General features: G+C 39.3%; 1 protein-coding gene across 1 annotated transcript in view; it reads right to left on the bottom strand.

The window, feature by feature from the left end:
• LOC126160570 (uncharacterized) overlaps positions 1–14,841 on the bottom strand; it is a 144,455-nt gene that overhangs the window by 60,578 nt on the left and 69,036 nt on the right. Inside the window, exon 2 of the mRNA XM_049916915.1 lies at positions 14,292–14,488. Coding sequence (XP_049772872.1) covers positions 14,292–14,488 — 197 coding nt within the window. The remainder of the gene's footprint in view (positions 1–14,291; positions 14,489–14,841) is intronic.

Genomic DNA, 14,841 nt, shown 5'->3' with positions numbered 1-14,841 from the left:
TAAAGCATGATTAAAACGAAACTGGAGAGTCCGAAATATTTTTTCTGCCATAAAAGAATTTCTGTTAAAACGATGCATACGAAATAAATTGTTTTTTCCATTTTGTCAAAGTTTAACACAGTACAATAATACAATTTCTTGATAAAATTTTTTTCTATTATAGGTACATACCATACATTAAAATTCTATGTACAGTACGTTATTATTCCAAATAAATTGTTATTCTATATAAAAATTTATAATCCAATCGGAGAACATAGCGGCCGCCATCCATGCTTTATCTTTCTTCGTTTATTCGAATAGTTATTTTCTAACATTTTTAAAGCACCGCTGGTGTGGAAAATAATGGTACTTTTTGTAGTTTCATTTAAATTGCACCCTGCAAACGTCGCAGTTTGTTCCTCAAAGATTTTTTCTCGCTGAAACCTATTGTCCCTTAATAGACAAACTTTTACTGAGTAAGCAGCGGCAAAATAAGGCTACCATCATCGCTGATGGCATCTTCTGCTTAATACTGTTCAAACACTGAAAGCAACGTACATTGCAACCAATCTGTATGGTCGGTAAAACTAGTTTAGCAAATAGTAGCTCGGCACACCACTGTTAAATGCATGGTACACTGTACTTACTAGGGTTCCTCCGGTTCCATTCGAAAGTGAGGCGCAGGAAGCATGATTGCCTGAATGCCTTGATACGTGATGTAGTTAATCCAGTTCTGTCTTGGCGATACCTATGGTAATTATAAGTACTGGTCATAAGCTGCATAAAGGCACCATGCGATGGTACGGCCATTGATTGCACTCAAACATTTTTTTATAAATTGACCACAGTATTTAAGCACTTATTAAGCGTTACGTGCTTCGGCTTTCGCCATTTTCAAAGGCTACAAAAAATACATAGGTTGGTATCTGTAAAGGAAGGAAATGGTAATACCGAAGTACGTGCATAATACGCTAGAATAAAGCACTCACCATTCGTGCTTAACCCGAATGGATCTGTCCAATATGGATACAAAGTGTTTTATGATAATGTGTAATGTATGTCTTGTGATATCACCATAATGTTACTTGAATGATAGCAGTTTATGTATTTCGGTATTCTATGAAAGTGGCGAAATCCGATACGCGTTATGTATACATATTGTGATCAAGATGTACAAAACCGTTTGAGTAATAAATAGGGTGCTGTTGTATATGCCTAGATTCTTCACTTAATGCTGATTCTCGAAGCTTTGTAAGTAGACTTTCATGGTATAGTTTGCATCTGTTTTCAAGTTTTGAAGCATCTCCAAGACTCTCTCCCATGGGTGAACAAATCTGTAAACATTCGAACTGTCATCATTTCTATAAATTTAATATACCCTGACAGTAATACTTGGTATAAGTCACAAACAGTTGAGCAATATTGAAAAACGGACCGATTGAGTGTTTTGTAACAAGTATGCTGATTGAATTTCCCTAGTAATCTACGAATGAACTGAATTCTGCCATCTGATTCACGTACTACTGAGACTATGTGATTGTTCCAGTTTCTCATCCATACAGATTGCAACATCCAGGTATTTGTATGAGTTGACCGATGCCAGTTGTGACTCACCGATGTTCTAGTCTAACATTTTCATTTTTTGAAGTGCAAAATTTTACATTTCTGAACATCTAAACGAAATTGTCAGTCTTTGCACCACTTTGGAATCTTGTCACAATCTGACTGAACGTTATTGCATGTTTTTGATCAAATGAGCAGAGAGGAAACACGACCCTCTAGAAATCACTCACTGTATTTTTGTTCGAATTTTCAAAGCCAAACAATGAGTCGGAAATGGACAAATGTGGTATCAAATTAACCAGCGTGAGATCTAGTGTTGCAAAATAGGATATAATTGCTTGAAAGTAATCAGAATAATTAATAAAACATGAATTAGTGATTTAAGGCAAAATTGAAATATATTACCAACATGTGAAAGATGTGTCAAAAAATAGATCTCATCACGGCTTAGCTTTCTTACACATAAAAGTTACTTTGGTGTAGAACTGGTGGAATTCTTTCTTTCGTGGTGAAAACGTAAAATAAATATCAAATTATAGCAGAAATTAAAACTTCTCTCCTTTCTCTTGTTCCGTATAGACCTAAAAATACTGGAACTCCAACCGATAAAATTTATGCTGTTAACTGCTTCCTAAAGAAAAGACGAAAATTAAACTAAATTTTGAAAACAAAAACGTCTGTGAAATGTTTAGTGAAATTTGCTGTACGTGGTTCTGAGTATCATTTATGCCCATGTTACACTACTGGCCATTACAATTGCTACACTAAGAAGAAATGCAGATGATAAATAGCTATTCATTGGACAAATATATTATACTAGAACTGACATGTGATTACATTTTCACGCTATTTTGGGTGCTTAGATCCTGAGAAATCAGTACCCAGAACAACCACATCTGGCCGTAATAACGGCCTTGATTCGCCTGGGCATTGAGTCAAACATCGCGACATTGATGCTCGCGTTGGTCGAGATCCAATGACTGTTAGCAGAATATGGAATCATTCATCCAATGACTGTTAGCAGAATATGGAATCAGGAGGGTGATACGGAACGCCGTGCTGGATCCCAACGGCCACGTATCACTAGCAGTCGAGATGACAGGCATCTTATCCGCATCGCTGTAACGGATCGTGCAGCCACGTCTCGATCCCAGAGTCAACAGATGGGGACGTTTGCAAGACAACAACCATCTTCACGAACAGTTCGACGACGTTTGCAGCAGCATGGACTATCAGTTCAGAGACCGTGGCTGAGGTTACCCTCGACGCTGCATCAGAGACAGGAGCGCCTGCGATGGTGTACTCAACGACGAACCTGGATGCACGAATGGCAAAACGTCATTTTTTCGGATGAATCGCCGGCCGTGCGGTTCTGGCGCTGCAGTCCGGAACCGCGAGGCTGCTACGGTCGCAGGTTCGAATCCTGCCTCGGGCATGGGTGTGTGTGGTGTCCTTAGGTTAGTTAGGTTAAAGTAGTTCTAAGTTCTAGGGGACTTATGACCTAAGATGTTGAGTCCCATAGTGCTCAGAGCCATTTGAACCATTTTTTTTGGATGAATCCAGGTTCTGTTTACAGCATCATGATGGTCGCATCCGTGTTTGGCGACATCGTGGTGAAGGCACATTGGAATCGTGTATAAGTCATCGCCATACTGGTGTTGTCACCCGGCGTGATGGTAAGGTGTGTCATTGGTTACACGTCTCGGTCACCTCTTGTTCGCATTGACGGCACTTTGAACAGTGGACGTTATAATTCAGATGTGTTACGACCCGTGGCTCTACCCTTCATTCGATCCGTGCAAAACCCTACATTTCAGCAGGAAATGCAGCTGGCTCGTCACAATGAGGCTGTCCTGCCCCTACCACAAAAGCTGCTAACCAACGTTGTGTCCAGCACGGGAAAACGTTGTAGAGCATCCGTCGGCATCCATGGTTATCGCACACACTATTAAGAACCATGTCCCGTCTTTTGTAACATTCAGGGGATCATCATGAATGAATCTTATTTCAGTGTAACTATTGTCTTTGAATGAAAGTCTCATTTCTGTTCGTCTCACTGCGTATTTCTTTCAGTTGCCTCCTATACTATAGCGTGACATTCTTTCTATTCGTGGTCCAAGTTTCATCGAGCTATATTACTTGGCAGTGCGAGCATCGAGTTATGTTACCTGGCTGTGACACATCACGCGGATGCTGGTGTCGTCCTTATGTTTTGAGCACCTGAGTAGTAGTAGTAGTAGTAATAGTATTTATTTACCCGTGGATCACTTTTACAGTTTCAGATCAAAAAATATAATTCCAAAACCATAAACATACTGTTTTGTTTCGTCCACAGGTGTCACAGTACGCCGCTGGAGGAAGTCAAAACGAAATGGCGCCGCCTACTGATACAGGGGAGATGAACTGCCTCCACGTCTCCCCCCTCCCCCCCTCCTCCCCCCTCGCATGCACACACCCTTTTTCTTACATGTTGCAGAAGTACTGCAGTGTATATCAGGACTGCACACGTATACTTGCAAACATGTCAAGAAATTACTTCCTAACTATTTTTAGTTAATAATGAAAGCTTTATGAATGTCCCTCATAAGACGTTCGTATACCGAACTGGTATACAGGATACCATAATCAGAAAGACATTACGATGCCTCAGAATCGTATCTTTTCTGTCCCATTACGTATGAATCGGTTCTCAGATAAAATCTTTCCCATAACTTACAGCATAACTTACTGGTAATGTAAGTGATTTATGAAACATCAAATTAAATTTGTTAAACTAGATTTAATTTGTTGTATCATGGTTTATCAAAATTTTGCATTTATCTGTCTTGTCTCGATTTATGTTGATTTACAAATAACTTACAGTTAATGCTTCATAATTATTGTTAAGTTATTTGTAGAAATGAAATGTTAGTCGTTTCCTAAGATATATTTGCTGTATCAGGGTTTGTCAAAATTTTGGTATTTATCTCTCTTGTCTCGATTTATGTTGATTTACAAATAACTTACAGTTAATGCTTCATAATTATTATTAATTTATTTGTAGAAATGAAATGTTAGTCTTTTCCTAATATATCTAGCTTCTTGAAAAAAAAATTTAATTTTTAAAAGTTAATTTGTTTATATTTCATTTTTTTAAATATAAACATTAACTATCTATTCTTTAAGCAGACAATGCTGCAGGGCATAAAAAGGATGTCTTCCTTTACATAACTATTGTGACATTCCTGTACATTAGGGATTGAACTAGGCATTAAATTGAATAATCCACAACTGCTTTGTACACAAAGATGCGTGACGAGCCACACTATAGCTAGTCCGCAGAAAAATTCTAGAAGTGATGCTGGAATGTTATAATGTGGCCATAAGCAGCTTTCTGATGAAAGTCGAATTTACTAACGCAGAGAAGTGAACCAATGAAGAAATGGAAAAACGAAATGAATTGCTGAATGTATTTTGAATAAGCATTAGAGTAAAGCGCAAATAACTAACTCTAATTTTTTTTTTTTTTTATAACTCGTATAGCCTGAAAGTGTGCTGTTTTGTTACGCAAATGTAACTAGATTGGTTCAAATGGCTCTAAGCACTATGGGACTTAACATCTGAGGTCATCAGTCCCCTAGACTTAGAACTGCTTAAACCTAACTAACCTAAGTACATCACACACATCCATGCCCGAGGCAGGATTCGAACCTGTGACCGTAGCAGCAGCGCGGTTCCGGACTAAATGTAACTAGAGAAGTGACAAAATTCCGGTTACATCTCTACTCTGCAAGCAGCAGCACGGCATTTGATGGACGATACCTGTGTACTGTAATCATTTTCTCCCTTCCACACTATTCGAGAAGGATACGCCGGCGTATTAGGTCCAATTTCTGTGATTTTATCGTGATTTTCACTGTGCGAAATGTATGTACGCGGTCATAATGATTCTTGACTAATCGTGTAACATGCTGTGTCGGGCAGTTCTAGAATAAACTATTTCGTGATATAGCGTTTACCATACAATGAAGAATGACTGTCTTACGTTTATGGCTTTTGTAGATTTAGAGAGCCTGCTAAAAATGTTGATCGGATTACACTCTAAGAAATATAATACAGCTACCGAAAGTTTGCATACAAGTTGTTCCGAAACAAGGCTGTAATTATAAGAGTCGAAGAACATGAAGTGGAACCAGTGGTTAAGAAGGGAGTGAGACAGAGTTGTAACCTATCCCTGCTGTTATTCAGTCTAAACATTGAGCAAACAGTCAAGGAAACCAAGGAGAAATTTAAAAAGGGCATTAAAATGCAGGCAGAAGATACTGTGAGTATTATCATCATGTCGGAAACGGCAAATGACGTGGATGAGCAATTGAACGAAATGGATAGTGTATTGAAAAGAGAGTATAAGATGAAAATCATAAAAAGCAAAGCATGGGTAATGGAATATACTGAAATTAAAAAGTTGTACAAAAGTTGAAACGTGGACGATAATGAGTTCAGTCAAGAAGAAAATAGAAGTTTCTAAAATTTGGCGGTATAGAAGAATTCTGAAAAGTAGATAAGCAGGTCGAATAGCAGATGCAGAGATGCTGAATCGAATTGTGAAAAGAAGAAATTTGTAGAACAACTTGACGTAAAGTAGGGGTCGGTTGACAGGACAAATCTTACGGCATTAAGGAATTGGGAGCTAAAAATTGTAGAGGGAGACCAAGGGATGAATACAGTAAGCAGATTCAAATTCGAAGAGGCGTGCACAGGATATTCTAGTGCGGAGAGCTGCATCTTCGGACGGAAGACCACAACAGCAACGTCTGTACATCATATGGCGGGAAGAATTTCGCAACGTTAATAATAATTCTTCCCCCTCGTGTATAAATTCCCTGTGTAGGTACATGACACTCTCGTAGGAAATGTACCGGTCAACTATAGTGGATCACATCTGTGTATAAGGAACGGAACATATTGATTGATTTTGTTGTTGGAACACTATTGTTGTCTAATTAATCTCTCGCGATGATGAAGCTATCTTATTACAGGCTGTAACGGAACATATTAAAGGCTTTACTGTACCGAAGTATGCGATACCCTCCAAATTCAACCAGTTTAACGAGTATTTATGATTATAGCAAAGGTGTTGTGTATGTTAACAATGATTGCATAACATGTCTCCATAAACAGTCAACCCATTAAATTATACTGAATAACTGACCCACACAAAAGTTTATATCACTTGATCACTGATATAGCAAATGTCATCATGTAAAAACACTGAGTTCATCTTAAATAATTAATATGAAGTACGAAAAATAGTGGACAACTTAGGTATTTTGGATCACCTTAAATAAAAATCACCCAGTGAAACCTATTTGTTCACTAGGAGCGTTTTCACTCAGTATTCACGTAAGCAATCCTATTTTAGACGAAAACCAATGTAATTCTTAATAATTCATGTTATTTACTTATTTATGCAAATTAGAGAAGTCAATTGACAAACTTAAAAAAAACGGCCTTTTTGTAACAAAGAATTATTCTGTCAAGTCAACAAATCTGTCTGTCATTTTAATAACATGTTAAATTATGTCACTCGATGCAAATTAATAACTTTTCTGCACAAATTATGATAACAGATGTACATGTGACTTGTAAACTATATCTCTTTTTAGTAGTTCTTTGACAATGTTATAAATACAAGCAGCAAGAACGGTCGGGAGGCAGTCGGAATGTCACTTTGGTAAAGTGTGTTTGTGTGTTATTGTTTGAAGTGGATAAACACTGCAAAGAACATGTAACGGAAGTACTACTTTGTGTTGAGTCATGGTCTTTGGTGGACAGTGGAATTAAGATGGCCACCAGAGTAATAAATATTTGAAGTTTACATATTTGTTGGTTTCGCTCGTTCTTTATCATCAAAAGCATATAGAAAACACGGGACCTCATGTTTTTAACCCTAGACAACCAGATGTAGAGCCAGCATCAGCATCGAGACACAGCAGCGATCCAGCAAGTAGCAGCGATTACCACAACACAATGCATTTTAATGGCGCCAACCTAACATCAAGTGCTAACAAGCTCCGTAAATGGGAGTGAAATAGTGCGATTATGGCAATTAGCAATATCTACGACCAGGCGACCATTACAAGGCCTGTAAAGAATAATATGCAAGAAACAGTAAGCTCTTCTTGCAGTCCACGTAGTTAGTCTGTCTGTCACCTCTGTTTCTGCAGGGCGGCCGGGATAAACTATGCGCGGAAGTTGTCTGCCTGACAAGACCATAATGCAACAGCTTGTCACCGTAGTGATGAAAATTCATAGTGGCTGCGAGTTCACGTATGCGGACAAGCTGTAACGGGTCTCATCTGAATAAATGAAAAACTGGGGGTCCAAATGTACTAATACTTCGTTTAGAAGCAGAACCGGCAAAACTTCACATTCGCATATTAGTATGGAAACTTGAACACATGCACAACAGAAAATTTGTTGAGGTGAAAACGTAGGTTTTGTTTCGACATGACGCTATTTTCATTCCGACTTGCACATGTAACCATCGTTGCAATTTTGTCGAAGCTTTCAACAGGTTAAGTTTCATTTGAGCAATGTTCCGGATTAGTGTGCATAGCCAGTAAATTTCAACAAAAAAAATGGATGAATCAAGAAAAAGAAAAAATTAATTCTAGTGCTTTCCTTTCCTTGTGACTGCCATTACAAGAATTTGATCTGAACTAGTTCAAAGCACCCATAACTTTTTCTTTTACGTAGTTATACCCACTGATATTCTGAACACGTCGCCTTAAGTTGCATATCTGTGTGGATAACGCCATAATTACAGTTCCCTATTTCTTCTTCCCTTTCAAGGAATTTTACTCCACAGGACACTTTCTCTCTCTTTCCAGGTCTTCCAATACTGCTTCGAACCGTTGGCTTGAACTATTTTCAGTTTTCTGCTACTTGCCGTCCTGTTTAAATTATGCTTCCACTTCTTTCTGTCATTTTTTGTTTTACCGTTGATACCAAAAACTTTGAGCTTTTCTTTTGTGACGTCGTTTCTTATCTTATCCAGAACCGTATACGTTATTTAATTGATCTACGGGTAGTCATCTTTGCTGTCTCCTTTTTTTACCGTTACTCATTCTATAAATAAGTGCTAGTAGAGCCACATATTTATAAAATTTATGTTGCTCTTCTTGTTTTTCCTTTCAGATTGCTTTGGCGTGCTCTGCACATAGCTTGTAATTTGTATTGTATTACCTATTTTTCGTTGTTATAACTGGCACCGACGCTGAAATACAGAAAACGCGAAATTTTTCAACTGTTTTATTGTCAGTAGTTATTTTTGATCAACATAATTAATTTACCTTTGAATGTAATTCCTTGTTTGTCTCTTTAATAAGGAGTCACAGCATGCACCACTAAATTTGAATTATTTCGTCTTCTGATGATTTCAAAAGTAACAAAAAATGTTTAAATGGCTCATTTGTAATTTCCTCTAGCGAGTGTGTTGTGAATTTCACGTAAACACCAGAAATACTTGGGATTTTTTTTAAAATGATCAAACGATTGTGCAACGTCCTCGTAGCTGCCACTAAACATGATGCGAACAGCTTCGTCGGCTTTGAATAATGGAAAAAGATGGGGTTAACAAATGCCCCCCAAACCAGACAGGTCACGATTTTCACTGCACACAACTGTGCCCTATTGAAAATAACACGTTTTCATTATTTAAAAAAAAATCCCCAGGTATTTCTGTGCATTTTTGTGGAAGCTACTATATGTTATCACGATGTTCTACCAGCAATACTTTTCGGGTTACATAACCATTACTTATAAATACTTGGGGAGTACGTTGAAAAAGTTGTGGTTGTTATATTAAGAAGTCCGCAACTCGTGGTCTTGCGGTAGCGTTCTCGCGTTCCCCGCACGGGATCCCGGGTTCGATTCCCGGCGGGGTCAGGGATTTTCCCTGCCTCGAGATGACTGGGTGTTGTTGTGCTGTCTTAATAATCATCATTCATCCCCATTACGGTCGGACGAAGGCAATGACCTCCGCTACGACCTTGCCCAGTCGGCGGTGCGGATCTTCCGCATCGTTCCCTACGCTCCTCGGAGAACGGGACCTCACCATTATATTAAGAATTCAAATTTTATGGTGAAACACGAATGAAGGATCCTACCTTCAGATCTTCATACATTTATTATTCAGCGCATATGAGCGGTTCCTGGATTTAAAATTCCCATCTTCAGTCGATTTAAGCGTCGCATGTTCGTCATTTAGAGAGAGCTTTCAAGTCTAACAGTTCACTGCAAACTCGATATACTCATACACTCTTGATGCAGGTGTCTAGTGCATTTCATGTCCGATAAAAGTCGTATAGAGAATCCAAATTTGTGAGATTATTGTATTTGAAAAACTGGTTATTAGATCCCTCCTATGGGGGAAATTTAAAAACAAAAGTGTGATTCATCAACAGCCTGATCGGTATTCTGATTTACCTTGAAATTTGCAATGGATGATGCGACGTATTTCTTTAAAAAACATAAAATTCGTACCTCAGGGTTCAACAAAATGTCATCCATCGAGATCACACGAATTTTTTGTTTCTTATTTAATTATTTATTCTTGAGACTACCGGTTTGGATTTAGTTTCAGATCGTGCACTAAGACAGCAGTCAGTCTATTTAATTAAGTGTATTCAGTAATCACCTCATATGGTATGTACGTCACACTAACAGTAAATACTTTTCAGATAATCCAGCTATTCAATAATCACCTTATATGGTATGTTGCGTCACACTAATAGCATATATTTTTAAAATAAACCAATTATTATCCTAGTGGAAGATATGTACACCGTTGTTGAACAGGCCGTGACCGATAACGGGAAAAGAACCTTGTGAGCTGGACGTACAATAAATACAGGTATATTAATATTCTGTTGAGATGAGACGTAATAACTGTTTACTTGTGGGCACAACGTCCATAAGTAAGCAGTTACTCAGATCTCTGTTTTTCAAGCTATCAGACGAGAATCTCTCCGACGACCTATACGAGTAGTTTCCCAGTTCCCAGTGCAGCTCTTCGGGCGACCAAGTCGCCTTTTTCTTTCCCCGACTCCCTCTCCACCAACAAAAGATTGTAGGCCACTTCAGAGACCGATTCGCTTGGCAATGTTTTCAGCCCCGTCGGCGGCTCCACGTCACGGTACCTCTGCTAGCGATGCGACAACCGACCTACTGGTGTTAGCAACCTATTTATCAGGTGACTATTTTCTCGTTCAGTCGGCTTTTTTAGTCGAATGAAACAAACGAACGAAACTAGCTTCTGCCGCCATGTCAGCTATGTGAATGTTTTCATTCACTCTCTAGATTTGAGTAGTTCCGATTAATGTGAGGCCATGACTCAAGTCTCTGTTAGGGCATTTATATGAATGTTTTCACTCAGATGCCGGGTTTGAGTGCTTTCATTTGCATAATTTTTGAGTATTTTAGGTTATACGTGAACCATGACTTGGGTTGCCAACGTTTTAGACACAAATAACGTACGGTATCTTATTCCAAGGAAAATTGAATAAAAAGTGTAGTTTCAAAATTTCTGTTTTCATTTGGTAAAATACGAATGTTTCGTCCTTCTGACATTAAATATGAATGTTTGATTAGTTTAGAAGACTAATAACAGTTGTTACTTTATCAGTTTATGTCTAAGTAAGTCAACAATTTACTGAAGCTCTCTCTCTTTTCTCGTTGTTTTGCACCCATCACCATCACTTCTGTTTCGGTAACTGCTGAGGTGACGTGAGCAGAAAGCATATAAAATATAATTTCTTTAATTGTTCGGTGACTTAATTACTTGCTTCTTAATCATATACTGCCGTCGGAAGTGGCCTTTTCTGCCAGAAATATATCATCATTCTTTAATTTTTTTAATTAATATAGTTTCACAGTATAAACCATTCTTGCAAATACTGTATATCGCATTGAATGAATCTTGGGGATCACTTTTGATCCAGTCATATGATTTCTTCCGTTCCCACGCCACTGACTGTTTCGGCATTCTGAGCCAGACTATTCGGAAAATACCTGATCATAAACATGGACGAAAAACTGTACCGAAAGGTATTCGTTGGCGCCCAATAAAAAGCAAAATTTAAATTTAGTTTGGTCCTCGTTCTCTTTTCCCATTGGTTTTCACCCGTCATCGGTAATTCTGTCTCGCTAGTTGCTCAGGTGACGTGAATAGAAAGCATATGAAATACAATTTTCTTAATTGTTCGGTGACTGAGTCACTTGCTTGTTAAGCATTGTCGGAAGCATTCTGTTTTGCCAGAAATATTTGCCATCGTTCGTTAATTTTCTTTTTATTTCTTCTACATATTTTTGTAATATTAATTATCGTTGCATATACGATATATCGCAATGAATTGCTTTGAGAATCACATTTCATCTAGTCATATTGTTTCTTCCACTCCCACGCCACTGAGAGTTTCGGCAGTCTGATCAGACAATGTTCGCTATTAAGAAAACTCCTGTTCATAAACATGGACAAGGAACTGAACTGAAAGCATAGTTACTGGCACTCTATAGAAAGTAAAAATCCGAAGGGCAATAAAAGGGACGTCAGGCGATAACAGAGTGCAGTCAACGATAATGATTCGACAATGTCAAAACGAACGAATATTCCCGCTCAGAATTGAATGCGCTAAACGGTTTTCGTCAGTTGATGCCAGAGGCTTATTTCACTCAAAAAGAATGAATGATTAGTCCAACCCAACTACAAAAGACTCGGGAAAAGGAAAAATCGACCAATATTTAAGTTCTAAGTAAGCGATATTTTTCAGTATTGTTTCGTCTCGGTTATAACACGCATTTTTCATTTTTTACTAATAACTGAGTAAAAAAAGGAAATATCGATTAGTCTTAGAAACTGTGCTAACATTTTTCAGTTTTAAAGATTCCTTTCTTAAAAAAGGAGCTATTTTTATTCGTAAAATCTGCATTGGTTTGAAATATTACATTATTATAGAAAATGAAAAAATGCGATCAGTGCTATTTTAATAACAATGCCGACAGAACGAGCAACAAACACATAGGTAGGTTAAGCACTGGCACAGCATTGTGGAGACAAGAATTTCGCTGTTGCCGTGTGCTGGCTTATGGTATGCGTGTACGCCACCACGTGGTCCGGTACGGTAGTTATTTGCTACCGCCGCCGGACATTCACTGTATTGCAGAATGGCTCTAAGCCTGGTAGGGAAGCATTTTTCGAAGTGATGCAGCAATGGAGTACAGTGCTTCATTTACTTTAAAAGATTAGAGATTTATTTGCCAATTCTGTGAAATTGAAAACTTAGCAGTCCATTCGTAGAGGACAACAAAAATAGAAAGTAGCTGATCTGCTTCCTGTGTCTACAAAATATGCATTTATCTGCTTGTAGTCCTCGGAACGTCTGAATTAACAGAGTTCTTCAAGATTAGTCTTCACCCTCTGGCATTCGTAATGCCCAAATAGTTGTATGATTCTCAACTACAGCATGAGTTTTGAGCACAGTTTCAAAAATTAGTATATTATTCAACCACTTATCACTTTTCGAGGCAAGCAGCGAAGGAGGGAAGACCAACTTTTCTTTTTATTTTCCTGTTTAATTTAATATAGTGATTGTATGTATTTTGAAACTGACAGACTGGGGATGTTTCGATCTTTGTTCGATTTCTACTTTAATTACGGGAAAACTGTCCTTGTGTTCTGCCTTACGGCAGTTCTTGTCATGGGGGAAGCCTCGTCGGAGAGGTCCAGCGCATGTGCGACTAGGGAAGAGATTGCCTTCCACTGGTGATGATGAAATGATAATGAGGACAACACAACACCCAGTCCCTGAGCGGAGAAAATCTCCGACGCGGCCGGTAATCGAACCCGGGCCCCTTGGCGTGACAGACCGCCATACTGACTGTTGTGTCGGCAGATTAGCCAACACAACGTACACTAATTTATAGAGGAGGCCGAAATGCACGCGTCAACTCACGCAGGTGGGCGGTAGGTCTGAAACAGGATACGTAATGAATGCTATAAAGAAAAGTAGGTAGCTGCTGGAATACTTAACTTTAATCCATCATTTGTATACAGCATTCTTGATGATACAAGTGAGACTCTCTCTAGAAATGGTTAATGGCGCCTTGCTAGGTCGTAGCCATGGACTTCGCTGAAGGCTATTCTAACTATCTCTCGGCAAATGAGAGAAAGGCTTTGTCAGTGTAGTCGCTAGCAAAGTCGTCCGTACAACTGGGGCGAGTGCTAGTACGTCTCTCTAGACCTGCCGTGTGGTGGCGCTCGGTCTGCGATCACTGACAGTGGCGACACGCGGGTCCGACATGTACTAATGGACCGCGGCCGATTTAAAGCTACCACCTAGCAAGTGTGGTGTCTGGCGGTGACACCACACTGACCACTCAGCTATCGGAGCGGACATTACGAAAAATAACAGGAATAAAAAACCGAAAATCGATTATTTCAGAAACCGATTACTTTGAGCTGTTTGAGCAGTGAGGATAAACTGAAAAAAAAAAAAAACCATATAAGCGAAAACCGGTTGTTTCAGCGATAAGTGCCATCCCTTCAACAGCTTCTATTTGGCTGGCTTCACTCAAAAGAATGGATAAATAATTCAACTGATACGTGAAACTTCAGACGAATAAGTTGATTGTTTTCCAGCAGCCGACGGAATCGACTGCTTCCGTTCGGTTGTTCCCGCCGCTACCCCGCGCGCGCGCGTACTCACGGACTGCCGCGGTTGCGTGCTGCGGCTGTGTCGGTCTGCAGCAGGCGGACTTCTGCTGTGCCTTCGGACATCTGGCGGCGGCGCGCGAGGCCGCATCTTTTAAGTCGCGCCTCCCCCACCAGGGGCCCAGACACCGGCGCAGCGCGCCGCTGCTCGCATGCTCCATATTTTCACTCTTTCGACCACCTCGAGTCCCACTGCCACCAATAACACGGTTTTGCGTTTTTGCAGGATCCTTGCGGACGTCAAATGGTGCGGTGCAAACACAGTAGCGTAACATCTTCTTCACTAACTTAAATCTCAACACAAATTTATTACGAAATTTCTGCCACAAATGGCATTCATTTGCAGTTCGCGTACTAAAAGACTGACGGTCTTAACGTCACGCTAAACTGTCTTAAGCGGAAATATCACACGCTGTTGCTAATACACTACTGGCCATTAAAATTGCTACACCACGAAGATGACGTGCTACAGACGCGACATTTAACCGACAGGAAGAAGATGCTGTGATATGCAAATGATTAGCTTTTCAGAGCATTCACACAAA

This window comes from Schistocerca cancellata, chromosome 2, assembly GCF_023864275.1.
Source record: "Schistocerca cancellata isolate TAMUIC-IGC-003103 chromosome 2, iqSchCanc2.1, whole genome shotgun sequence".
In the NCBI taxonomy this organism is placed as follows: Eukaryota; Metazoa; Arthropoda; class Insecta; order Orthoptera; family Acrididae; genus Schistocerca; species Schistocerca cancellata.
The sequence above is the reverse complement of the archived record's forward strand: the minus strand, read 5'-3'. Positions and strand labels throughout refer to the sequence as shown.